Raw genomic sequence first — 24,930 nt, forward strand, 5'->3', positions numbered from 1 at the left:
GGGTGGGGACAGCAGAGGAAAATCAAGTATAAGCAATTCTAAAAGTAACTGTGAAGACTCGAAAACAAGAATATATTAGAGGGACTCAGGTGGCGGCCTTCGGGATGCCGGCAAGTGTGTGGGATCTTTTTCCAAGTTCAGAGCCAGGGCCTGGGGGAAGCAGGGGCTTGCTGGGAGGGGAGGGGGATGCCTGCAAACAGATTTAGGATTAAGAAGGTTGCTGGGTTTCAGGAGCTCCCCCATCGGAATAAGATGGGCTGTTGTTTGCCAGGGTCTGAAAGGTTTATTTAATGATTCCAGATAGAGTATGGCCAAACAGATGTAGTCTTGTTCCTCGAAAGAAAAGCTGCAGTGGGGAGGGAGGGGATGAGGGGAGAGGCAGGCCCATCTAATGGAGGCAGCAGCCTGCTCAAGTTTTTCACAGATGCTGTGCCCTGCTTGCAACCTTTTCAGGGAAGCCAGCATTCTCCCCCTCGGATCCGTGGCATCTGCCCTGCTTGCCTCTGCCGCCTGTCCTGCCTCCATTCTCCAAGAAGCCTCCAGGAGCTTTCCGGCTTCCAACCTTGTCTCAGATGACCAGAGAGGGTCTGCCTGGGCCTGGCCAGTGACCAGATTCACCTATTTTCCCCCAGCGATGCTGCGGAATGGGAGGGAAGGGAGGGGAGTTGGGAAACCTGACATTTATAGAGTTGGCCTTTCCAACAAGCATTCTATTCCTCTCTTGGGATTACACATGGGGAAGCTGTAATTGGGGCAGGGGGAGGGCCGTTGGATGCAGGTTGGGAAGTGACACTACAGGGTCTACACTATCTCCCAACCATGACGACCTCTGAAAGCCTGCTGGGTGCAATCGAGGCGGCCCTGGAGCAGGGGTCAGCAAACTGTGGTCCATGGGCCAATTCTGGCCTCCATCTGTTTTTGTAAATAAAAATTTATTGGAACGCAGCCACACTCATTCATTTAAGCATTGTCCTTGGCTGCTTTTGCGCTCTAATGGCAGAGCTCAGTCATTGCGACAGAGATCACAAAACTTAAAATATTTACTATAGGGCCCTTCACTAAGTTTGTTGACTCCTGATCTAGAGTTCTAACTAAGGGACCTTGGATTGACAAAGCCCCTGCTTCAGATGCAGTGGGTTCCAGGGTCTTGAACCCATTAATGATTTCCACACATCCCTGCCCCTCAAAACCTTCTGAAAGGGGAAGACAAAAGTCTCAGTTTGTTTCTCCACCCAAAGTTTGGGCTCTCAGGTGCTCTTTGCAAACTGTGAACATCAGAGGCTGGGAGGAAGGTGACCTGTAGAAGAGAAAAGTTTGGCCCCTTTTATTTGGATCACCCAGAGCCTGCCTCGGGGAGGAGCAGTTGTCCCTGGCTCTCCAGGGAATGACAGGTACTTTGAGAAGCAGAGGGCTAATGGAGGGACTCCCTGGAATACAGCCAGGCTGATCTACAGATATTCTCCCAGTGAGGAGGGTGTGGACGTTTGTGCTCTCTGAAGATAGCCTCAACAGTATCTTTGGCCCACAGGTTATTTCTTCAGCTCCTTCAACAAGATCTGGCCTGGGACAGTTTGGCCAGAAGAATGACGGGACACAGTGCCATGGGACTTCTGGGGCTGCTTCAAGAGCCTTTGCAGCTTCCACTTGCCCTTCTGGGACACTCCCTCTCTGAATCCAGCCACCATGTGGTCTGAGAAACCACAAGGAAGAGTCATCCGCGGGGCCTGTGGTTGACTACCTCAGCTCAGCCCCCAGCCAGCAGCCAGCAACAACTGCCAGTTACGTGGCTGAGAAGCCTTCCTGGACGAGCAGCTGAGTTGGGCCTTCAGATGACACCAATAGCAGGCACTGTCCACTGCAGTGGCACCAGAGAGCCCATGCAAGAATCGTCTAGTCGAACCCAGTCAACCCCAGAACCACAAGAGATATAATATAAGTGGTTGCTGTAAGATCTAAGCTTTGGGATGGTTTTGGCAATGACAGTGTGGGTTGTGACAAGCATGGTGAATGATGGGGGCCATCTAGCTGTTTCCAGAGGCTCCGTGGATTTGGTCTGTAAAGCTTCCTCTGGTTGTAGCAGATTCAGGCTTTGGGGAGGAGAATCATCCCCAACTCCCAAACTAAATATATATATCGAGATGGGATTTTTTTGAGTCAACCACATGCCAGATGCTGAGCGCAAAGAATCCTCACAACCGCCCTTTGAGGTGGAGATTATTGTCCCTATTAAACCTAAGGAAAAAGAAGCTCAGAAGTTAGTTGACTCGGTCAATAACATCCAACAAGCAAGTGGCAAAGGAGGATGTAAACTCAGTTCTGTGGTGCATGCGCCGATTTGAATCAAAACTGACACACGCATTCTTAATGCCACTGCCAAAATGACACTGCAAAATAAAAATACTAAATACTCAGATGGAAATTACAACGTTCCAGGTACTATTTTATATTCCCATAAAAACCCAGTATCTCCATTTCATAGATGAGGAAACTGAGGCACACATTAAGTTCAAGCTTACACGGCTGGTAAATGGTTGCATTAGTCAAGTAGGTTAGCCTACACTACAATAACAAATTACCCTCCCAAATCTCACTGGCTTAACACAACCAAGGTTTATTATGACACTCATTACCTCTTCAAGGCAGGTTGGCAGGAGACTCTATTCTCTATTCCATAGAGTCACTCAGGAATCCAGGCTGATGGAGACGCCACCGTGTTGTAGCCTCACCATCTGTAATGTGGGGAAGATGGAACTTAGACATTCATGCTAATTGCCTCAGCCCGGAAGTAACATATCACTCCACTCGCTCATTAACCAGAACAAGTCACATTGGGTTCTGCCCAAGTTAAGCTTCTGTGTGACCAGGAAGGAGAGGAGATGAGTCTATGTTGTGGACATTTGCAATCTCTACCATGGTGGTTTGAGACAGGAGTTGAGCCCAGGCAGATATTACCCATGTTCTATACTGCCTCCCTAAACCATTGCTTCCTTTACTCGGTGTCTGAAAACGTCTAGGCCGACCCCCTCCTTCTTCAGAAGCACTTGGGTAGATTTAGAGAACTTGAGTAAAGTCCCACGGTGTGCTCAAGGCCAAACACCTTCAAGTCAGCAGCCCATCTGGAATTAGAATCCTGGTTTCCTGGCTCCCCTGGAGTAGTGGAAAGGTACAAGTTTAACATCTGGATTATTACATACTAGCTGTGTGACCATGGACAGGTCACCCAACCTCTCTGAGCTTCATTTGACACTTGGGAGAATTAAATGAAATAACACCTGTGAAAGTGTTCATGCAGACTCACTATTGAGAACCACTGTTCTTAGCCTCTTCTCTTTCTTCCTCTTGTCACTGCACTTCATTGCCTACTATTAAGGCTACGGAGACTAGCTGGACCTCCTTCTTCCAGCCGAGATCAGATTCTGGAAGCCCTTGGCTAGTTTCCATGTCTTCTCTAGGCCTCTGAGGATCACTGTGCTCTGACATCTTTTACTTCTTCCCTATGACTCTTCAGTATTCTTCCCAGAAGCTCAGTGGAACCATTTGTCCCATTCCTGCTTTGCTACCCACTCCTTCCACCAAGCATCTCCCTTGGACTCCTCCCTCCTCTGCAAACATCTTCCCAGCTTTATGAAAGGGTGGGGTGGGGTGTTTTCCTGCCTACACACTGGAGAACTCCCAGCCTCATACTCCACTCCTGTCCTGTACCAAAGGACATGGGCCCCTCCGCGTGTGTATAAAGCAGAATAGCACCTTCTATCTCTTTTTGAAGTTTGCCTACTAGGTGTGTGCTAAGTATTTCATCTTGACTGTTTCATTTACTCTTCACAGCAACCCTCTGAAGCAGGTATTATTGTGAGCATTCCCTTATGACTGATGAGGAAACTGTGGCTCAGAAAGGCTAAGTAATTTGCCTCAAATTGCACAGCCAGTAAATGGAGGGATTGAACATGAATCCAGGCAATCTTGCCCCAAAACCCTTTTTCATAACTCCTCTGCCACCCTCCAGGGCTCAGCAATTGTGTGCTTCCTTTGTATCATCTTCATTTGGTCACTTTAGGGTCACCCAACCTAATTTAGCAACGTCTAGAAGGCAGGACCCTAGAAAAGCTTTTCTTTACCAAAGACTTTCTGAAGATAAAGATGATGATGGTAATCAGAGTTGTTGGCGTGGAACCTGAAGCTTGTTCAGGAAATTGGGACAAAACATGCAGTCCTGATCTCCTACTCACACAAGAGCACATTTACATTTTTCATTTTTAATCTCTGTTTTCGCACAGTGATGGTACTCAGCATTCCTTTATGAAGTGTCTAACCAATGAACTGGGTCAGAGAAAAGGCAAAGGTCCTCATCCCTATTCGTTTTGTGTTTCAGGGAATGGCAAGGAGGAGGTAGCTCTGGTCCGTGGCAAATCCCAGGGGAATTTAAAGAGTGAATAGCAAACTTCCTCTGTGCAAGAAATGCTCTTATCCTTTTATGCCTCCTCTCTTCCTCCTGAATCAACAACTAAAATGAAAATTAAAATTCCCATATTGAAAACATCTGAGACCTGTGCATGCAAGATAATTTTAGGTGCTACTCAAAGATAATTCAATCATGATGCACAGGCATGACATTCTATAACACTATATGAAGTTATTCCCTTTTAAAATTCTTTGATATTAAATTTGATCATATTAAAAAGAGGCTCTAAACCTACAAAAAGGTGCTTGACTTCATTAGTCATCAGGGAATTACAGATTAAAACCACAATAAGATGCCACTACATATCCACCGGAATAGGTTAATTATGAAAAGATGGAAAATGCCAACTCCTGGTGAGGATTGAGAGCAAATGGAATGCTCAACCACTGTTGATAGGAGTTTAGGTTCATACATTTACTTGGGAAAACTTTTTGTCTAGATCTACTTGAACTGAACACAAGCATGCGCATGGTCCAGAGATTCTACTTCCAGGTGCAGATCTGGCTGAAATTTGGGCACCTGCTCAACAAACACGGCTGGCAAAGTTCAGAACAGCAATATTCATAAGAGCCCCAAACTGGAAACTCCCCAAATGCCCATCAATGGTAGGATGGATAAATAAATCCATGGTGTAATCATACAATGGAATACTACCCAACAATGAGATGGAACCCTCCACAACTGCAGTAGAGAATATGGATGAATCTCATGAGCATGATGCAGGGCAAAAAAGAAGTCAAACGCACAAAGAGTGTCTATTGTATGTTTCATTCCTATAAAAGTCATCCATGCTGATAGATGCCAGGATAATGGCTGCCTTTGGTGGGGGTGGGGTGGGGTATAATAATTGGAAGGAGACATGAAGGGGCTTCTAGGTGTTGTTGTGGCCTCTTCTTTGGTCTGGGTGCTGGCTATACGGTGTGATCAGTTTGTGAAAATTTGTCGAGTTTATGATAAGCACCCTTTTTTGCTTGTCTGTTATACTTCAATAAAAATGTTTTAAAAGTATTCCTATTTTTTTGATTACTTAATGGAGAAAATCCTCAGTTTGGCTCTGGCTGGCCTTTAAAACTTTTTAGGTTTGCTCATCTTTTTTAACTAGGTAGAGAGTGTGCCAGGCTCGGAGGCTTCAGCAAGCAATACACTTCAGCTTGAACTGAATTCCATCCATTGTTTTGTTTTCATTGTGTTTATGTATATGGTTACCGTCTATATATGGCCATCATTCCTAGTTCTCCATTTATGGTAGTGATATAAAGTTTCTTTTAAAAATAGCTTTGAGTTAGAAAAAAAGTGACTTGGCTTACATTAAAAAAAATATTATGTAAATAATAATACAGGTGCTACTTAGTTACAGCAAACCTTGTAAGGGTGGAGTTTATGGAACTGTTCAAATGGAAAAAGGTAGGGATTAGCAGGAGGGGAGAAAACCAGTCTCAGCCTGTCCCTCTTTCAACCAGTCCGCATTGCAGGGCACTGGCAGACACTCAAGCCTAAGGACACATCCTTTACAAAGGATGCAGGGAAACTTTAAAGTAAGGACTGCTGCAGACAGTGGGCGAGTAATCAGGCCTGGGAACATTGTCAAGTCCCTCCACTTCTCTAGTCTTCAGTTGATTGAGGATGTTCTGTGATGCAAGCTTCTCCAGCATTTGCCCTTTCTGGAATGGAACTCAGATGTTTGTGGCCGTTGGGAAGGAACTTTAAAAGATAGTGTTTGTGGTGGGGACGGTGGTGGCAGGTAAATATCAGCCATTAATCGAGGAACAAGAAGGAAGTAATTGAGGCATGACTTTTAGGCTAATTAAAAGGAGAAATCTTGTTGCTTTGCACTTATCAAAGTAGCATCACTGCCTGCTCATCTCCACCGCGCTTGGCTAAAAGATGAGCTTTTAAAAGGAGGGGGAAGGAGAATGAATCTCAAAAGGTAAATGAGTGACTGACCAAACAGATGTGTTTCCTAGCCTCTCTGTGGTTTAGATCCGTCACTGTGGATTCATCCCCAGCTGCTGGGTATTACAATGCAGATGGAATGCAAGCAGGGGCTCTGCCAAGCAAAATTTTAGAATGAGACAGTATTTTTCATTCTTTCCTTCCTTCATTCATTCAACAATTAATTTATTCAGTGCCTACTAGATACCATGCACTATATTTTAGACCTGCACACCCTCTAATACGGTGGCTACTACCGAGCATTTGAATGTTGGCTAGTCTGAATGGAATGTTTTAGTCTGTACATCTAAAATACACATTAGAATTTGAAGGAGTGTTAAAACTCTTTTTTAATTATATGTTTTGGATATTATGGGTTAAGTACAATACATTATTAAAATGGATTTCGCCTTTTTTTAAAAATATTTTTTAACGTGGCCACTAAAAAATTTTTAATTATACCTGTGGCTTCCTTTTGTGGTTTGTATTAGATTTCTACTGTACGGTATCGTGCAAGGCGCTGTCCCTATTCTGCAGGAGCTCAGTTTCTAGGGGCGGGAGCAAGAGAAAAAATGACACAAGAGGCCAGGGCAATAGGGAGGTGGGGTGACCAGGAGTCTCCCCAGACCTGGCTCTTTTTAATTTTATTAGGTCTGCACTGCCCACAGTTTCAGATGATTTCCAGAGGTCCAGCTCTATTTCTTTCCTTTGCCTTAACATCGACGCTGTAACCCGGCTGCTCACCAAATTAAGCTAAACCTCCCCACAAGCCAACTGGCCTTTCCTGCCAGTCTCACTGCTGCCTCCAAGTTTTCTGTTCTCCAGCCAAAGTGGACTTACTTTCTGATTTCCAACCTCACTTTCCCATTTCCATGCCCTCGCTTTGGCAGGACCCTCTGCTTAGTGTACTCTGCTGTCCCTGCATTTCCCCTGCTGGAATTCCAAGCTTGAACTTCCCCATGAAGTCTCTCTCCCACTACATCCTCCACCCCTAAATGGTGGGAGGATTTTTCTACCTAAATATCTCTTCCTTAAAGCCCCTAGCAATCAGTTATTTGTCTTACCAAACTTTCCACCACAACATTGTTAGTTCCTTGAGATCAGGAACTTGCTACGAGTTTTACTATCCCCAGTGGCATCTAGCTCACCTCCTTCAGGCTAAAGAGGCCGCTTGGAAAGAAGCTGTAGAATTGGATCAAATGGCTCTGGGCCCGAAGGTTAGAAGGAGCAGAAGTGGAGAGCTCTGGTGGGGGAGGGTGGCATTGAGATTTTGTGGAATTAACTCCCTGCAGCCGCGCTTAATGGTCCATTCCTCACCCAGAGAATCTCCCTGACAAGGGTCTTTGTTCGGGTCACAACCCAGGGAAATGGGTGATAATCAAGCCCGAGCTCTTGCTGGAACGACCGGGGTTGGGGGAAGCCAGAATAGATGACTCAGTGAATCAAACAGAACAATGAAGACAGATCTGCCTCTTCCAGCTGCCTTATTGGCGAGAGCTGTAAATGGGCCTTCTCTCACACCTGGAAGGCTGATCTGACCTCCCCAAGGCCTCGCAGCAGGGTGTTCTGGGAGCCTTCCAGCAGCAAAAGCCTCCGGATTTGCGGCTGGGAACCCAGATCGCTAAGTGGGGGAGGGGTGTGGTGGGGGGCACGAGGAAGGGAGCAGGATTCCAGAAATTGCATTTCTCGTTCTTATCTGTTCAAGTTACGAGCGCCTAGGTTTAGGAAGCTGCGCTGGTCACTAGGGCGGCTGTGCCGAGAACCCTAGGCTGGTATAGATGGGTCTGAATCTCCCCATACCTAAGGCGTCCCCAGGTAACAGGTCAGGCTGGAGGGAGTTGGTGGGATGGGCCTGAATATACGTGAAGGTCCAGTCTGTGCCTGACGTCTTTTGTGTCGCCCCAGGCGTTAGTCCAGCGCCAGGCAGATGGGACGCACGCAAATAAGCCCTTTGGAATTGAACTGTAAGGCGGGAGACAAAAGCACCTACTCTTCTCCCTTCTCACGCTGATCCGACCCAAACCTCCAAGTTATTCTTATTCTCCGGTAGACCGGAGCGCGGAGTAGAGGGGAGTGGAGTGACAGAGGCCGGGGAGGGGTGAGGAACGAACTGGGCTGCGGCGAGTGGGCGTGCGCGCACGCACGTGCCCGGGCGCGGGAGTGTCGGGGGGAAGGGGGTGGTCTCCGAAAGGGGGAGGGGAGAAGGCAGGGGGCGGGGAGAAGCAGGGCCCTTTAGGACCCGGCTGCGGCCGCAAGGAAGGAGAAGAAGCGGAGCTCGCGGCTCCCGCGCTCGCTCGGCCGAGCCACCTGCCAGCTCCCTCGCCGCCGTCGCGCTCATCCCCGCCAACATGCTGCCGAGAATGGGCGGCCCCGCGCTGCCGCTGCTCCTGTCGCCGCTGCTGCTGCTGCTGCTGGGCGCGGGCGGCGGCCGCCGCGAGGTGTGCGCCGAGATGCTGTTCCGCTGCCCACCGTGCACGCCGGAGCGTCTGGCCGCCTGCGGGCCCCCGCCGCCCGTCGCGGGGTCCGGGGCGGCCGGCGGCGCCCGCCCGCCCTGCGCCGAGCTGGTCCGGGAGCCGGGCTGCGGCTGCTGCTCCGTGTGCGCCCGGCTGGAGGGCGAGGCGTGCGGCGTCTACACCCCACGCTGCGCCCAGGGGCTGCGCTGCTATCCCCACCCGGACTCGGAGCTCCCCTTACAGGCGCTGGTCCAGGGCGAAGGCACCTGCGAAAAGCGCCGGGACACCGAGTACGGCGGCAGCACAGAGCAGGTTACAGGTAACTGGCTGGGACATTTAGTTTGGAGAAACTTGGAGGGCAGCGTGGGATCCTGGCTGGCGACCGCTATGTGCGGAAGGAGATGGATACAGGGGCACCTCTGGGGCGGTTTCAGAGAAAAAGCGGCGAAGCGTGGGTGGCGGTGGCGGTGGCGGTGGTGGTGGTGAGGTGAGGTTATCGGGGTGTGTGTGGGGGCGGGGTGCCTTGAAAGCCAGGTCAGGGGAGGGAACTGGAGTTAGAGGTGCGAAAGAGCCTTGGCTACTAATTTGGTGGGGGGATAAATGAAGAGAGGGAAAAGCACGTCCCCTCCTTTAAATTTTAGAGGGGGGGAATAAGTAGGGAGGAGGACGTTAATTAGACCTATGGAGTAGAAATCTTGAGACTTCAAGGTACAGCTTGAGTAGGGGACCGCCGATTGAAGGGTCCTTGCGGAGAATGCTGCTGGGGGGCGGGGGCGGCGGAGGCTGCCGGAGGCGGGTCACCCCGCGGACCTCCAGGGAGCCGAGGCATCGGCGCCCGGAGGGACCCTTCTCCACGAGGCGGTAGGGAAGACCGGGTTTGGGGACTTTCTAGGGTGGGTTGCTCAGGGCAAAAATAAAAATTAAGGCTGCTGTTTTCTAAAAAAAAAAAGGAACGAGGAGAGCGCTTGCCACTGTGTGGAATGGAAAAATAAAAGGGGGACCTCGGCGGTTGAGTTAATGAAACTCAAGCCGGATGGTCGCCCGGAACCCCGGGACGGGGGCAGCCAGGCTGCGGCAGCTTTGCATCTGGACCCAGGGTGGCCGGCAGGAGGATTCCCCGGCGGTGGAAGCAGCTTTTCTTACTTGAGCTATTTGTTAGCCTCCGTCCCCTCCTTCTCTTATAGAGTGCGGGAGGAGGGGTGGGGGTGGGGGTCTCTGAGGTTCTTAGTAAGTGGGCCCCATCCTGTGGGAAAAGTTATTGGGGTGACCTCTCCATTTTTATTTTATTTTTAGTTACAAAAGCTTCCCACCCTGTGGTCTGGAGGAAGCTGTAATTATTTTCTTTCCTCTTGGAGACAGGGGTGAAATGTGTCCCCTGCCTGCTGCTGCTGTTGTTTGAAAAGCAAGTGTGACCAAGTTTCTCAAACTAAGAATACAATAAAATAAAACTAATAAATAAACACGAAAGAAAAGTAGAGGAAAAAGCAGAACGATTTGTGCACCTCCACCCAGATAGATTTCAAGCCCCAGATTCCTCTGGCCTGCAGCTATTGTTCTCTCCCTGTTCTCGTTGAGAACGGAATTAGGGATCAGAGTTGAAATCTTCTATTTCTTGGGCACATTTTCACCTTGATTGCACAGCAAGTTAGGGGTCCTTCCAAGGGGAACCCTTTCTTCTTTCTCCTGCTTGCACCGCAACTACCCCTTCCCTTCTGCTGCTCTTAAAAAGTAATCATAAGAGAAAAAAAGACTGGGCAAAGGTCCTCTGACTGCAGTGTGTGTGTGTGTGAGGGAGGGCTTCCCCCAGACTGAGGGCCTCCTCTCTGAGCCCTGCTTCCCCATCACTCCCGGGCACCCTGGGCCCACCGAAGAGGCACTGCGTGACTTCTGACCCGAACTCTTATAAACTAAACATAGCCCTCAGCAGGGGGAACTTTTTGAAAGGCCTCTGAGTTAAAAGAATTGTTTGGATTTTGACCACTTTAATAAAAAGTGTGTGCTACATTTCCATCTTAAATGTTTTAGTGTTTCTTTTGCTCTTTATTCCTCCCACTCTAAGCCTGGAAACCAACTTCTTCCCAGACTCCAGAAGCAGGTTAGAGGCTTTGGAATGGAACAGATGTGGGGAGATTCTCTCCTCATTCACTTCTCCCCAGAGCCCGGAACGGGGAGTTGGCAGGGCTGCTCAGGCATAATGGGGTGAGTTCATGAGAAGAATGTCACTCTGGATTTTTTGCCTGGGTTGTGGGACTCTCTTCCACCAGCTTGCGCCAGCTGTCTCGCCGAGTTCTCCTCTTCCTCTCTGCCCAGACGCCTGCTGCATTTTTTTCTCTTGTGATCCAGACTGTGAAGAGGGGAAACCAAGATTTTTATTGGGGAGGGGGGTGGGGTATGGTGGCGGGGATGGAAACTAGATATGGAAACTGAGTGAACTCCTGGAAAGGAAGTGGCCAAGTGTGGAGTGGGGGGGGGGTGTCCCTGAGTCAGGGGGCGAGAAGCCCTGGCTTGTAGGGGCTCTGGGAAGAGAGAAGACTAGGTTTAAGGCTTCTGTGAGGGAGTGGTGGTGGCGCAGGGACAGGGGACTTTGGAGAGAGCTGTGGTCATAGTTGGGGGTGAGAAGCCAGCTGAACATGGCTCACATGGGGACCTTAGCACTGAAGCTACTGCCTTCCACTGTCCTCACATGTCTTCTCCCCACTCTGAAGAGTGAACACCCCCCACCCCCAGCCTGCATCCCTGTTAGAGCAGGTTGCTTTTGAGAATTTTAAACATACCCTCTAATTTCCAGGCACCAACCCCCAGCAGTTCCGGCTTTGCTGTTAGCTCCTTTGTCTTTGTTCCCAGGACTCAGGGCTGGCTTCCTGGGGATGGCAGGGATGTGGAGGTGGGGGGAGGTGGGCACATGGGCTGAAGAAATGGGTGATCCCTGCATCCCATGGGGCCGATGGCCTGGGACTTGCTGGTCCCAGGAAACTGAGAAGTCAGAGGTTGGGGTTGGGGGTGGTGGGGCCTGGAAGAAAAATGGGCGGGGGTCCCTGAGATCTACCCGAGGTCAGTCCATGGAAGGCCTGGACCTTAAAAGCCCGTGGGTGTGTTTGGCGCTGGAGTGCACGGGAGTGCCTAGAAATGTCCTGGTGAGAGGAGGGAGTGGGCCTGGGCCAGGCTGGGCCCTTTCAGAATTCAAGGCCTGGGCTTGCCCCAGGCGGGGCTGGACTGGTTCCCTCTGCATCTTCCCTGCCTCCTTCCCTGCCCTGTACAATGCAAGGGATTATGCTGAGGGGCGGAGCCGCCCAAGTGGCCGTCTGGCGGGCTGCACTTATAAAGGTGCTATAGAAATGTGCAGTCATTCAAAGTCCCAGGGCGGGCGGGCCTGTGGGCCGGAGGGCCTGGAGAGGCTTTGCATCTGCAGTTGCTGGGGGAGAAGAAAGGGGGGCAGAGGCGAGCACTGATTTACAGTGGTTCAGTGCAGCTTCAAAAAAAAGGGGAAAAAAGCCATGGGACTTCTGGCTCAAAGCGCTGCTTTGCATCTCGTCTTGCATAAATTTGCATACCGAGTTCAAAGTCATAAAATAGGCTGGGGAATGAGTGGGACCCACTGTCACCGATTGCTAACACCACTACCTTCCGCCCCCCCTCCCCCCTTCTGGACAGAACACCCAGAGCTAGATCTGCTAAGCTGCTCCGCTGACTCACCACTGCGGGCTGGAAGGAGATGGGGGAGCTCAGGGCTGTGCTGCTGTTGGGTCCTGTCTTGCTGGACACAGAGTTCCTTGGCTAAGCGATGAGGCGGAGCGTGGCTCTGTGCGCTCCCAGGGTCTCCAAGGCTGGGCCGGTCTGAAGAGCGCGGCCGACAGGTTTGGGGACTGGGAAGGCTCGTGGTGTTCCCACCTGCTGCCACTGGGTATGGTGGGCTGGAAATCTGAGGAAGCCACAGAATCGGGTCTTCTTTGCCCTCAGTCTTCCTACTCACCTTCCACATAAAGTCCCAAATTTTTGTGGTGATCACTTTGTGCGATCACAATGACCCCATTCTTTTGACAAAATAATTTAGGAAACTTTGAAAAAAGAATCCTATGTAACATTGTTAACATATCTTTTTTTTTTTTTAAAGAGAAAACAGTTTTATTCACACACCATGGAATCCATCCTAAGTGTACAATCGATGGATTTTGGTATACTCACATACTTATGCATTCACCATCTCAGTCAAAATGAAAACATTCTCATTTCTCCCGAAAAAGCAAAATTCCATTCCCCTTGTATCCCCTATAACTGACATTTAGCTTTAGTGTAGTGCCTTTGTTACAATTAATGAAAGGGTATTACAGTGTTACTGTTAACTGTAGACCTTAGTTTGCAGTAATTGTATTTTCCTCCATATAACACCCCATTATTAACACCTTGCATTAGTGATGTATTTTGTTCTAGTTCATGTAAGAACTTTCTTATATTTGTACAATTAACCATCATCATTTTCCATTCTAGGTTTCCCTCAGTTACACAGTCTCAGTTTTTATCCTCTAGCTGCCCTTTTCTTTCAACCATACTCACACTCAGCTTTGTTAATTACAGTTACAGGGCTGCTTTAACTTTTTAAAAGGTGTTTGCCCACCATCCCTGCTTCCAGTGCCCATGCAGACATGGCTAATGAATGGGTATATTCTTCTCTGGGTCTCCTGGATGTGACTTTGGAATCCCTAACAGGAATGTCCAAGCAGCCACAATGATAGATTAGTGTTGACCTGGTGTTTGTTAACATATCTATAAAAAACAAAACAGCACAAAGGGATCTGAATTCAGATATGTGGCAGAATCTGTGGGGAAAGAACTTATCTCTTGTGGTCATGTGGGTGTCTACTCAGAGAGGTTCTTGGCCAAATTGGACTATTGAGTTTCCTGGCAGGCAAAGTGAAAAGTGAGGCTTGTGAGTTAAATGGTTCTCAGTCTCAGCTTACCTTAGCATTTAACCTGAAAATACATTTCACAAGCAAAGCACTCTTTTGGGGTAGGGGACTATGTGGAAGTTAGCCCTAAAAAAGTGCCCATGGGTTACCTGGGTGCAGGAGCTTAGTCAGTCGCTCATTCTCAAACATCTGTTTGGGGATTTACTTTGACAGAACCCCTATTTTCTATCTAGCCTAATTATCAAGTTAGCTTTCCAGTTGGTTCTGAGGTTAGCTCTTTTCTGCCAGTGAACAAGGGCAATGAAAATGGGATGGACAACTCATAAGTTTGGATATGAGCAAAAAACCCAGCACGGCCGGTTTTGCTGTTTACTGTCCTTCTGTATACAATACTACCAAGAAAATGCTTAGGATTTTTTTTTTAAAGGGACCCTGTATGGGGACTCCGTTTCACCCTATTCTCTCTTCTCTCTGTGTCACCAGCCCCCCACTTCTCCCCTGCTTTCTCCGTCCTTAGTCTACCCTAGACTATTCTCTCCCATGTTTCTCTCTCCCATGTCACTCCCATTGCTGGTCTAGTCTAGAAAAACACCTGGCTAGACTCTTAAGTAGGTGCGCAGGGCTCAATTAAAAGGCATGAAAGCCTATCAACCCTGCCCTTTCTCAGAGATCCAGTTATTAGAAAATCATGAAGATGATCGGGGATTGGAAGATTTGGAAGAAACCTAATCCTTGATGAGCACAGGGGCAGGCTTTGGTGGGAAAGGACTTCTGGACTGAGGGGATGGCAGCGATTTCCCCTAAGGGAGTTATAGCTAGGGCTGCTTCTGATGGCAGCATGGCATCGGACAGCAAGATTATACATGTTTGTCACCTGAGGAGCCCGTGGTCCAGTTGGCAGAAATTTCTAGGCCCTTCTGCTTCGTCTTGCTGTCCCTAGTTGGCAGTTTGCTGAGGTGATGGTGGCCACCTGGGGGAACTGGTCCTCTGCCCCTTAGGCCTCAGCCTGTGGTGAACTGACTTCTTGGCCTGCTTTGCCTCCTGCCTTACAGCACCCCTGTCTGTGAGAGAGGCTGTAGCGCCTCCATTCCCCAGGTGCAGACGCTGGAGCTCAGAGGGTGACTCAGCCGGTAAGTAATGAGGCAAGAGACCAGGCTGGCTCCCTTTCCCCTCAGCCTTCTGCCTCTGGGGTCAGGCGAGGGGTTGAGGCTGTTGGCCGAAAAATACTTTTGACCCCGTCAGCCATTAGTTTTGTTCCTGGACACTGGACACAACGCAGGTCATGTACGTTGCTGCCAGATTTCGGGTTATTTGGACCCCCTTGACCCCTTTTAGAAGCCCAAATCCTGGAGCTTGAGGACTTCAAAATGTTAGTGGCCAGTCAGGAGAGACAAAAGGGTGACAGGGCAGGCCCTGGGGAGAAGAGCTGGTATGCAGCAGGGCCTAGTGGGGACCGCCCAGACTTTCCCAGCCTTTGCCGTTCTGTTGACCTGGGCTCAAATCAAGACCTGCCTTTTATACCCCGACCAAGGATGAGCAAGGGCTTCCCGCAGACTCCCCTTTCCCCTTTGGTAAGATGAGGATGATGATGGTACCTCTGCCACGGGTTTGTGTGAGGGTGGACGGTGATCATGGAAAGTGCTTGGCACCTATAAGTTCTCATGGATGTTAACTGCCCCAATCCTGGCAAGTGGTGAGTCCTCTGTGACCCTTTAGTTAAGCTGAAGGTCAGGTGGATGTGGCCGGCAAACCCCGTGCCTCTGGAGGTGCCCTCACAACCTTGAGCGGCTTGAACCTGGGGTGAAGCTGCTTGGGTTCAAACCCCAGTTTCCCTCCACATACTAGTCTCTTTAGGCAAGAGCTTTATTCTCGCTGAGCCTTGGTTTCCTTATCTGTAAATGCAGGGGTTAATAGTATCAATACCATAGAGTGGCGTTTGAACACATGTACGAATAATGCATGAGATAGGCAAGTGCCTTAGCGCTGCTTTTTTGTCATTAGTCACTTAATCCACCTCTTCACCTACAAAATGGAGATATCCATACTTTTTGGACCTCTTTTCACTGGGCTGTAGCATGCTTCAGTTTGTGGAAAGGGCAATAAAATTGTACTTCAAATGTCATACTAACCCAGTTGACAATAAAGGGATGGTTTGGAACATAACCAAAGCTGTCCCAGAGCACGGGAGGGTGTGCAGTTGGGTCAGAGCCTGGGAGGACTCCGTGGCACCCATTTCCCACTCCAAGAAAATGGGGCTTTCAGTCTGCCCTCTCTGGATCTAGGATGCCAGAAACTTGAACGTGAGCCTGGCCAAGAAATGGGATGTTCGATCCAAAAAAGTGACGTCTTCTTACTACACCATTTCCAGAGTTCACTTCACTCCTGGGTCAGGGAGCAGCATCTCATATTCCCGGGGGCTTATGGTTCTCAGCAGAAACACTGAGCAGGGACAGTGTATTCTGGGCACTGGGGACACTCCCTAGGGTCTGATTTCATCTCTGGACTGATGGAATGATGCTGACTCCCCCAGTTCTTGGGTTGGGCTGCTCCAGGCTGTTGGAACGATGGGAAGGAGCCTGGAGGAGGGGTTCCAGGTGAGTGTTTGGAGGTTGGCATATATATTAATTGGGTGACTATTTTCCAAACTATAAATCCAGGACAGTGGGCACAGCCGCCTAGTATTTGCCACTGAGACAATCTGGGGTGGGCACTCACCTTAGACCCTCTGAGGGCCTTCGTGGGGAGGGGGAAAGAAAAGCCCATTTACACATGGGGTCTCAAGCCCAGAGAAATTTGTTGGTTTTTAGCTTACAGAGAAACTCCTCCATTCCCACCTTCTTCACCCACAATGAGCAGAATGTATGGGATGGAAGAGAGGTTTTTTTCCTGCTGGAAAATGGCCCCTCCGCCCTGCCCCTCCTCCGCTCCTACCCCTTGACCTTCCCTCCCCCTCCTCTGGCCACTTCTGTTCCTTAACAAAACCGGGAGGGGGAGGACCGGGGCTGGCTTCAGGTGTCAGTCAAGGCTGGGAGGAAAGAACTTGCTCAGAAAGCTGTTCCCCCAGAAAGAAATAGAGTTGACTGCAGTCAGGAATTTTTCCCTTCCTTTTTTGGGGGGGGGGGGGTAGGGGGAAGGGAGAGTTTGGCAGCCCTCCGGGCCCTTCTGGCCGCCTGCCCCACGTCTCTTCCTGCCTGTTGGGAGGCAGGAGTGCGGATTGAGAAGAAGGGGCTGGCAGGCCTCCAGCTGCCGGGCAGGGGACTTGGCCCAGGGGCACTGGGTCCCCAGGCCCTGAGTGAGAAGCCTGGGGCAGTTTCTAGTGAGCGGAGGGGTGTAGGGTGTAGGTGTGTGAGCCCCGGGCATGCGGGAACTGGGCTCTGAGAGCCAGAAAGGGGAGAGAGACTGAGTCCCGGAAGGCCTTGGCAAACTGGGGAAGGAAGGGTGGGGAAAAGAAGAGCAAGCTGTGTTCCACCCTGATTAGCTGAAAAGTGGGGGTGCTTTCTAGCTTAAGGGATCCAAGCTGGATAGGGGGAGAACAGAGGGTCCTTGGCAGTGAGTGGGTGTTGGAAGCAAAGGAGGCCATCTCAAAAAGGGTTACTGATAAAATAATGACATGGTCCACTTTTACCAATGTGCCCGTAGCTTTTTTCTGCTGTTTAGCTCAGGACCCTCTCCTCGACCCTTGCCCTCACCCCAAACACACACTTATAAAAAAGATAAAGAAATCAAGGCTGCCTTCAAATACCAAGTCAAACACAGTCCAGAATGGAGTCTGGGTCTCTGGATTCTCATTCCATCAGACTCCCACATGAAAACAAAACAAAACTGAATTGCATACTGCTTCTTGGAAAAGCTCCTTTTACCTGGGAGGTAGTCATTAAGGCATAACTTCGCAAAAATGTGCCTTTATGCGACTCCGCAGGAACTTTCTTTTAGGTTTATTGTCTTTACTTCTGGTTAGAGGTGCCAAGTTGCCTCTGGATGGTGAACTTGCCTTCTGTGCCTGAGGCCAATATAAAATGAAAATGACATTCCCCGGTCCCTGCCCCTGTAACTGCCTGATAATGCTGCATGGTTTCTATAGCAACAGAGGCGGAAGGTGTATGAGGCAGGATAAGGGAGAGTGGGATGGGAATAGAAGTGGGTTTTCCTGGATCCTAAAAGTTTCTTGAGGTTGGGCAGGGCCAGCTGACATGGCCGATGGCTTCTCTGGAAAGGTGGTCCCCAGGGAGGTGGGGACAGGGAGAGATGCTAGGGGGCAGAAGGAATGAAGCAGTTGGATTGAAAGGTCTTGGTTGTATCTTTTCCTTAGGTGAAATCAGATGACCAGATATCATTCTGGTTGCTTATGAGCTTTGCAGCTAAGCCATGTGGGTTGGGTTCTGGCTCTACCACTGACCTCGTGACCGTGCAGTTGGCCTCATACTCTCTGGCTCTTTGGTCAAGTGTGAGGGGGAGATAAGCAGTTATCAACTAAATGGGTTTGCTTATGATAAAGTAGTGCACACAAGCCATTTAGCACAGAGTAAAACCCTGTGAGCTATTATTTTTAGAAACTCAGATAATCAGGTAGCGCTGTGCTGGTACTTAAACCCTCCTTTCTTCTCCCTCTGACCTCAATACATGTACTAGAAGGAGAAGGGCACATGGCTGGTTCTGATGTTTTCTGATGGATTGAAAGAGAAGGCATGTTAGAATCCTGTTAGGGGGTGTGGTTTATCCATGGGATGTGGCTTATCTTTGCTCTAGAACAGCTTTCTTGAGTCCCAGACTGGAGTCAGACAACAGTTGTGATGTTTGCAATGGGCCATGACATGGCCTTCGGTGCCAGTGTCACTCTTTGTGGCTCTATCAATAGCAGATGGCCAACTGTGGTCAGGTTTTGCCCCTGGGTGGGGAGGTTCTTTCTAGAGGCTATGCTCGTTGTATCTGGCTTGGTTTGCTGCCTCCTAAGCCAAGAGAGTATAACCAAAGAAGGCAACTGATGTGATGCAGTGTTATATCAGACCAAATCAGTGAACTTTTTGTCGAAGAAAGAGAAAAGCGTGGTGACCTATTTAAAGACACTTATTTATATTCAGGACGCTTCTTGTGCTGGTTTGAAAGCGTGGCCAGCAACCCTGGACCTCTGTGCAGGTTTTTGATTTCTTTTCTGCATCCTCCAGGATCAGGGCGTAAGACCTGAGTATCTGAGGGCATTCTTGTGAGGATGGAGAAGAGTCTGGCAGAAGGGAAAGGGGGCAGGAGAGAGGTGGGTAGGGTTTGGTCTTTATTAGTCCCTGGGACCTGGGCCGTGGGGTTGTGTCATCAGAACTGGGTGTAGGGACAGTGGTTTGTGGGTCCTGGAGGAGGGAAATGTCCTTTCGATCTCGTCTCATGCTTTCCCCATTTTTCACATGCAATCCTCACTCACTGCTCTTGTTACTCTGGGAACTTGCAGGTGAAGGAGAGGCCGGAAGAAAAAGAATTAATATAGCAAGATACTGTAGGACAGAGTCTAGGTTGATGGGTTGTTCTCTGCAGAGTCAGCTTTACCAATCTTTAGACATTAATTGAACACACACCAGAAGTGAGAGATTCAAGTCTGGCAGGTGTCTGCTTCTTCAGTCTTGGAAGAAGAACGCAGAGTTTTCTTCCCTTCCACAAAGGTAAATTCAGCGCATGGAATGGCTCTTTTTCTTTCTTTCTTTTGTTTAACATTTATTTTATTTATTAAACATACCAACATACAAACACAAACATTCCTATCATATGATCATTCCAGAATGACTCCTTTTCTATTCTTTCATCAAATATATATATATATAAATTATTTAAAGCTCTGTGGAACCTAAGACCAAGTTCGTGTTTTTAAAAAGCTTCCATCTTTTGGAGGGAAGAAGGAAAGACATAGGCCCACAGCTTTTTGCCCGTGGACCCAGACTAGGGTTCTGCGTAGACCCAGACTAGGGTTCTGCGAGAGAAGCTGGGTCAGATTACAAGTTTTCTTTTTTTTAACTTTTTTTTTATTAATTAAAAAAAATTAACAAACAAAACATTAAGATACCATTCCATTCTACATATACAATCAGTAATTCTTAATATCATCACATAGTTGCATATTCATCATTTCTTAGAACATTTGCATTGATTTAGAAAAAAATAAAAAGACAACAGAAAAAGAAATAAAATGATAATAGAGAAAAAAAGATTATACATACCATACCCCTTACCCTTCACTTTAATTTACCACTAGCATTTCAAACTAAATTTATTTTAACATTTATTCCCCCTATTATTTATTTTTATTCCATATGTTCTACTCTTCTGTTGATATAGTAGCTGAAAGGAGCATCAGACACAAGGTTTTCACATTCACAGAGTCTCATTGTGAAAGCTATATCATTGTTCAATCATCATCAAGAAACATGGCTACTGGAACACAGCTCTACATTTTCAGGCGGTCCTCTCCAGTCTCTCTGCTACATCTTGAACAACATCTTGAACAACAAGGTGATATCTACTTAATGCATAAGAATAACCTCCAGGATAACCTCTCCACTCTGTTTGGAATCTCTCAGCCATTGACACAGTCTCATTTTACTCTTTCCCCCTTTTGGTCGAGAAGGTTCTCTCAATCCCTTGATGTTAATTCTCAGCTCATTCTAGGGTTTTTCTCAGTCCCTAGATTATAAGGTTTCTTTGCCCCGTGGTGTCTGACCGACTCAATCAAATGGCCTTAGGACACTTGGAGGCCATCTTGTCCAACCCCTCCTTCTTAAAAGGGTTCCTCCTAAACTATACCAGAGAAAGTCTTTCCAGTTGTTCTTAGTTACTTGTGTTAGTTTTTTTCCCATGAAATTCCTGGGTGGCCTCTAACCTGGGCTTCTCTGTTTCAGCAAATGGCTCTTTCCAATCTGGTCCTCTTCCACTGTCTCTGGGTCCCTCTTATGACTTATTCCCCAGTTCTGTGTGGAGTAGAGAACTGGGCAGAAGCCTGGTGGATGGTGACCCTGATGACAAGGCCTTGACTTCTCAGTAGCCGAGGAAGTCCGTCATGTTCAGAAGACTTCCCAGGGGACACCCCAAGTTTACTGACAAGAGGAGAGGGGAAAAGGAAGGCGAGAGGGGACTGTTTTAAGAGAACATTTAAAAAATGCAGAGAAGTACAAGTGATGCAATGACACCAGTCTAACACCCCAAACTGAGAATGGTTGATATCTTGTCATAATTGCTTCAGGTTTTTTTTTTTAACCATGAAAAGTTAAACATGGTCCTCCCCACCGCAACTCTTGTTCCCCATCCTTCCTCCCAGAGGCAACCACTGGGAGGCATGATTCAGTGTCTCATTCTTGCCTACACAAATTTGCACGCAAGTATATGATGGATGACAGTTATCTAGAGTTTTTCCCTAGAAATAAATTGAAAATGTACGTAAAACGTTTCATTTTGCAGCCTTTCCCTCATCAATGATAGTTTTTTGAGATCTACTCATGCTAAGCGATATACACAGGTCAGAGCTGTGCTTTTTATTTATTTTTATTTATTAAACATAACAACATATAAACACAAACAATCTTACCATATGATCGTTCCATTCTTGATATATAATCAACAAATCACATGATCACATACTTGTATATTAATCATCATGATCATTTCTTAGAACATTTGCATCAATTCAGAAAAAGAAAACAGAAAAAAATTCATAGGTGCCATACCCCTTACCCCTCCCTTTCATGATCACTAGCATTTCAATCTACCAAATTTATTTTAACATTTGTTCCCCCATTATTTATTTATTTTTAATCCATATGTTTTACTCGTCTGGTGTTAAGGTAGATAAAAGGAGCATCAGACACAAGGTTTTCACAATCACACAGTCACATGGCAAAATCTCTATCATTATACAGTCATCTTCAAGAAATATGGCTACAGGAACACAGAGCTGTGCCTTTTAACTGCAGTGTGATGTTCCATCACAGTGGCCAACTGATTTTATTTATCTATTCTTTTGATAAACTTTCAGATGGCTAATTGTTTTTTGCCACTACAAATAAAGTTGTATGAACATATCTGTGCATGTCCCTTGTGCACATGTATGAGAGAAGTAGAGTAGCTGGGTCTTCCAGTTTATGTCATTTCTGGTCCAGGTTTGCACCAAAGCATGCCTTCAGCAACCAGGATACCTTGCCAGGTTCCTGGGTGGCTTTAGTTGAACAAGAGAAGTGTTTGGGACCCATGGAAAGGTGTGAACGTCGATAGTGCTGTTTGCCGTCCTCATAGCAGTCCCTCCTGACTCTTCAAGGACTGCACGGCTTTCAGAGCCCCAGAGGGCCTTGGCTGGATTTGAGCACACTTTTTGTTTTCTCAAACCGTCTGCCTCAGCCCTGACCCTCCGCAGGTCCTTGTGATTCCAGGAATGAGCCTGGTGTTTATAGAGCAGCGCTTTAGAGAGCGTGCAGGCAGGGAGGCTCCGGAGAGGCTGTGCTGTTTCTGCTTGCTCCCAAGGAGCCTGAAATGAGATGGTGGGGTAAAGGCATGCTCCAGAAATCTCCTTGGTGGCTGGCCAAGAAGAGCCTCTGTGTGTGTGTGTGTGTGTGTGTGTGTGTGTGTGTGTGTGTGTGTGTGTGTGTGTGTGTGTGTGTGTGTGTGCGTGCCTCCAAACATACATATGTGTCTATTTACAGACCTGTGAGTCTATGGGTAGGAAGCGCTTCTGAGGCCTCAACTTTTGCAAAATGTGTGCAGGGGGCATATTTCTTGCCAAGAAGAGGCATCGTTCTTCCATCAAGAAGTTCATCGGCAACTTGGACAGGAGAGAGGGATAAAGAAAGGAATAATGAGGGCCCTGGAAATGCTGGAGCCTGAAGGCATTGTTAAAAATAACAGATTCCTTGGCCCTTGCCCAGACTAGATGTCTCTGAATCTCTGGGGCTGGGGTCCAGGGCTCTTTTTATAGCAATGTCTTCAGATGATTTTATAGAGGAGGACCCTGAAGCCTGCATATGTCTAACACCTGGCCTCAGTCAGTCTTCTGAGTAGACCCTCTCGGCCAAGGCATCAAACCCAAGAACCAGTGTTCCATAGGGAAACTGGAAGCATCGAGTGTGGCCTGACATGGAGGGCATCGATTAGCCAGCGGTGACTCTGCCCTCCTCCACAAGCTGTCATCTCCTGTAGCCGTTCCTTCCCTGTCAAGGGTGGGGTTACGTGTCTCCTGGACACTGCAATGACAGACTTGACTGAGCTCATCCTCACTTAGCTAGGTGATAGGCCTGTGGTGGCTAGAAGGAGATGAGAAAGGCCAGTTCCTGCACGCGTGGGATTTATAACTTGGGTGGCTTGTGGATCTAGAACATTCTGTAGGGTCTGGTGGTGGTCATTTCCTACCACAACGGGAATCCAGAGAGGAGGAACTGACTCTTTTTTTCAGGAATTTTGCTGAGGAGCAACTGATAAGTTGCCAAAGTTGGGGGCGGGGTTGTCTCACGGAACATCTGAGGGATGTCTGGCTGTTTGTGTGCCCTTCCCCCTGCCCCTTGCAGGGAGCCTGGCTTCTCGAGGATAGGAAAAAACAGGAGGGCAGTTTGGAATGAAGTTGTGTGTCAGCGGGGAGTAGATGGGCTGACCAGCCGACTGAGGGAATGCCATTAATGGGGTTGGACTGTTTCCTGGGTGCCAGCCTGTACCGCGGCAGCCGTGCACACATGATTCAGAGTTCCAGCAGGAGAGGTCCCTGCGGCTACCACCTCTGACCTTTTGAAAGGGATATAGGAAGAAACATACCCAGGGTCACACACCCAGAGAGACTAAGGGCCTCAGGTTAAACTTTAGCTAAAAAATAACAAATAGGCCCCCTTCCTGTCCCACCCCATTTCTGACTGTTCCTCTCAGGGCATCCTTAGCATGCCTGAGTCTGCGCTGCCAGCCTGGGGGTGGGCTGTGTGGTTGAACATAGTGGCCATGTGCTAGCTGGAGTTTGGTGACCACAATCAACCACCCAAAGGGACTGACTTGGAGTTGTCTACCATGGAAATTGTTTCCCATGGTTGTTAGTGAGTTTTACCTCTGAGCCCTGCCTCACCTGCCATTGGTCTCTCCTCACTTCCCACCTACCTCAATGGCCCCTAAGACTTCAATCCAGGGTGACCTTGTGGGAATCTGGGTTCTGGACTATACTGCCTCATATGGCCTTGCAGAATTTTCTCTGTAGCCCAGTTTTCTAATCTGGAAAACGGGAAGCCTCAGCCCTGCCTGTCATTATCTCACAGGATTTGTAGAGAGAGAAAGATGAAAGAATTTGTGCATATATTGGAGCCATCTGAAGATGGTCTACAAACGTCTTCCTAGAAACGTTTCCCTCCTTGGCTCCTCTAAATGTTGTAAGCAAACGATTTAGGCAAATCCATCTACCTAAGGATGTCATCAAATGGCAGAGATCTTTGATGTGTGGCAACACACATAGAATTTATATAATCGACAAAAAAAAGTTTAGGAGAAATATGTAAATAGTGTAGCAGAGCTCTTTTATAACTCATTTTCCACATGTGTTTGTGGTCTCACGGATCAGGTATTGCTCTCTTCCCCCTCTCATTTACCTATTCAAGAAATAGATCACTTGCCTGAACATTTCTTCTAAAGAATGATTTTGCCCTCAGTGTGATACACTAATCCTGTATCACATTTAAATAAATAGCAGCCTTCACTTAGCAGAGTTACATTCCCACTTTTTTTTTAGGACTTGAGAAATTAAAGCCCAGAATGCTAAAGGATTTGACTAAAATCGCCAGTGAATAATTCAGGGCTCTTGACTCCTGGTGCTTTTCATCCATTTGAGTTAGTTAATGAATTGCCCACTGGCACGGATATCAGTGGAGAAGTTATCAGGGGAGCAGGAAGAGGGGGATGGTAGCTACTTTATTCTTTTGTCTATCATATGTCAAGGTTAACTGCCCTTTGGGAGAAATTAACAAAGAAGGAGCCATGTGAGCTGTCTGTCCAGCCAGGGTGGTACCAGGAAAGCAGCCAGCGTTCCTCAGGCCCATTAGTTGTAATCAATTTTTGCAGGGCCTGGAATGCTGATGCCTGGTGAGGTGGCTCCACTGGAGGGTATGGTAGGCTCCTGTCCCAGCTCTAATATTGGCAGGTAATCATAAGAGAAGGCAGAAAAGTGGTTAAGGTTTCTTTAGAAACTCGGAGAACA

General features: G+C 48.1%; 1 protein-coding gene across 3 annotated transcripts in view; it reads left to right on the plus strand.

The window, feature by feature from the left end:
- The window catches only part of IGFBP2 (insulin like growth factor binding protein 2), a 91,581-nt gene that overhangs the window by 57,247 nt on the left and 9,404 nt on the right, over positions 1–24,930 (plus strand). Inside the window, exon 1 of one of the 3 annotated variants that reach the window (XM_077155073.1) lies at positions 8,625–9,163. The exons of the other annotated variants lie outside the window; for them this stretch is intronic. Coding sequence (XP_077011188.1) covers positions 8,740–9,163 — 424 coding nt within the window. The 5' untranslated portion in view covers positions 8,625–8,739. Of the gene's footprint in view, positions 1–8,624; positions 9,164–24,930 lie in introns of those variants that run through there. 3 annotated transcript variants of the gene reach the window in all.

This window comes from Tamandua tetradactyla, chromosome 3, assembly GCF_023851605.1.
Source record: "Tamandua tetradactyla isolate mTamTet1 chromosome 3, mTamTet1.pri, whole genome shotgun sequence".
Taxonomy (NCBI): domain Eukaryota; kingdom Metazoa; phylum Chordata; class Mammalia; order Pilosa; family Myrmecophagidae; genus Tamandua; species Tamandua tetradactyla.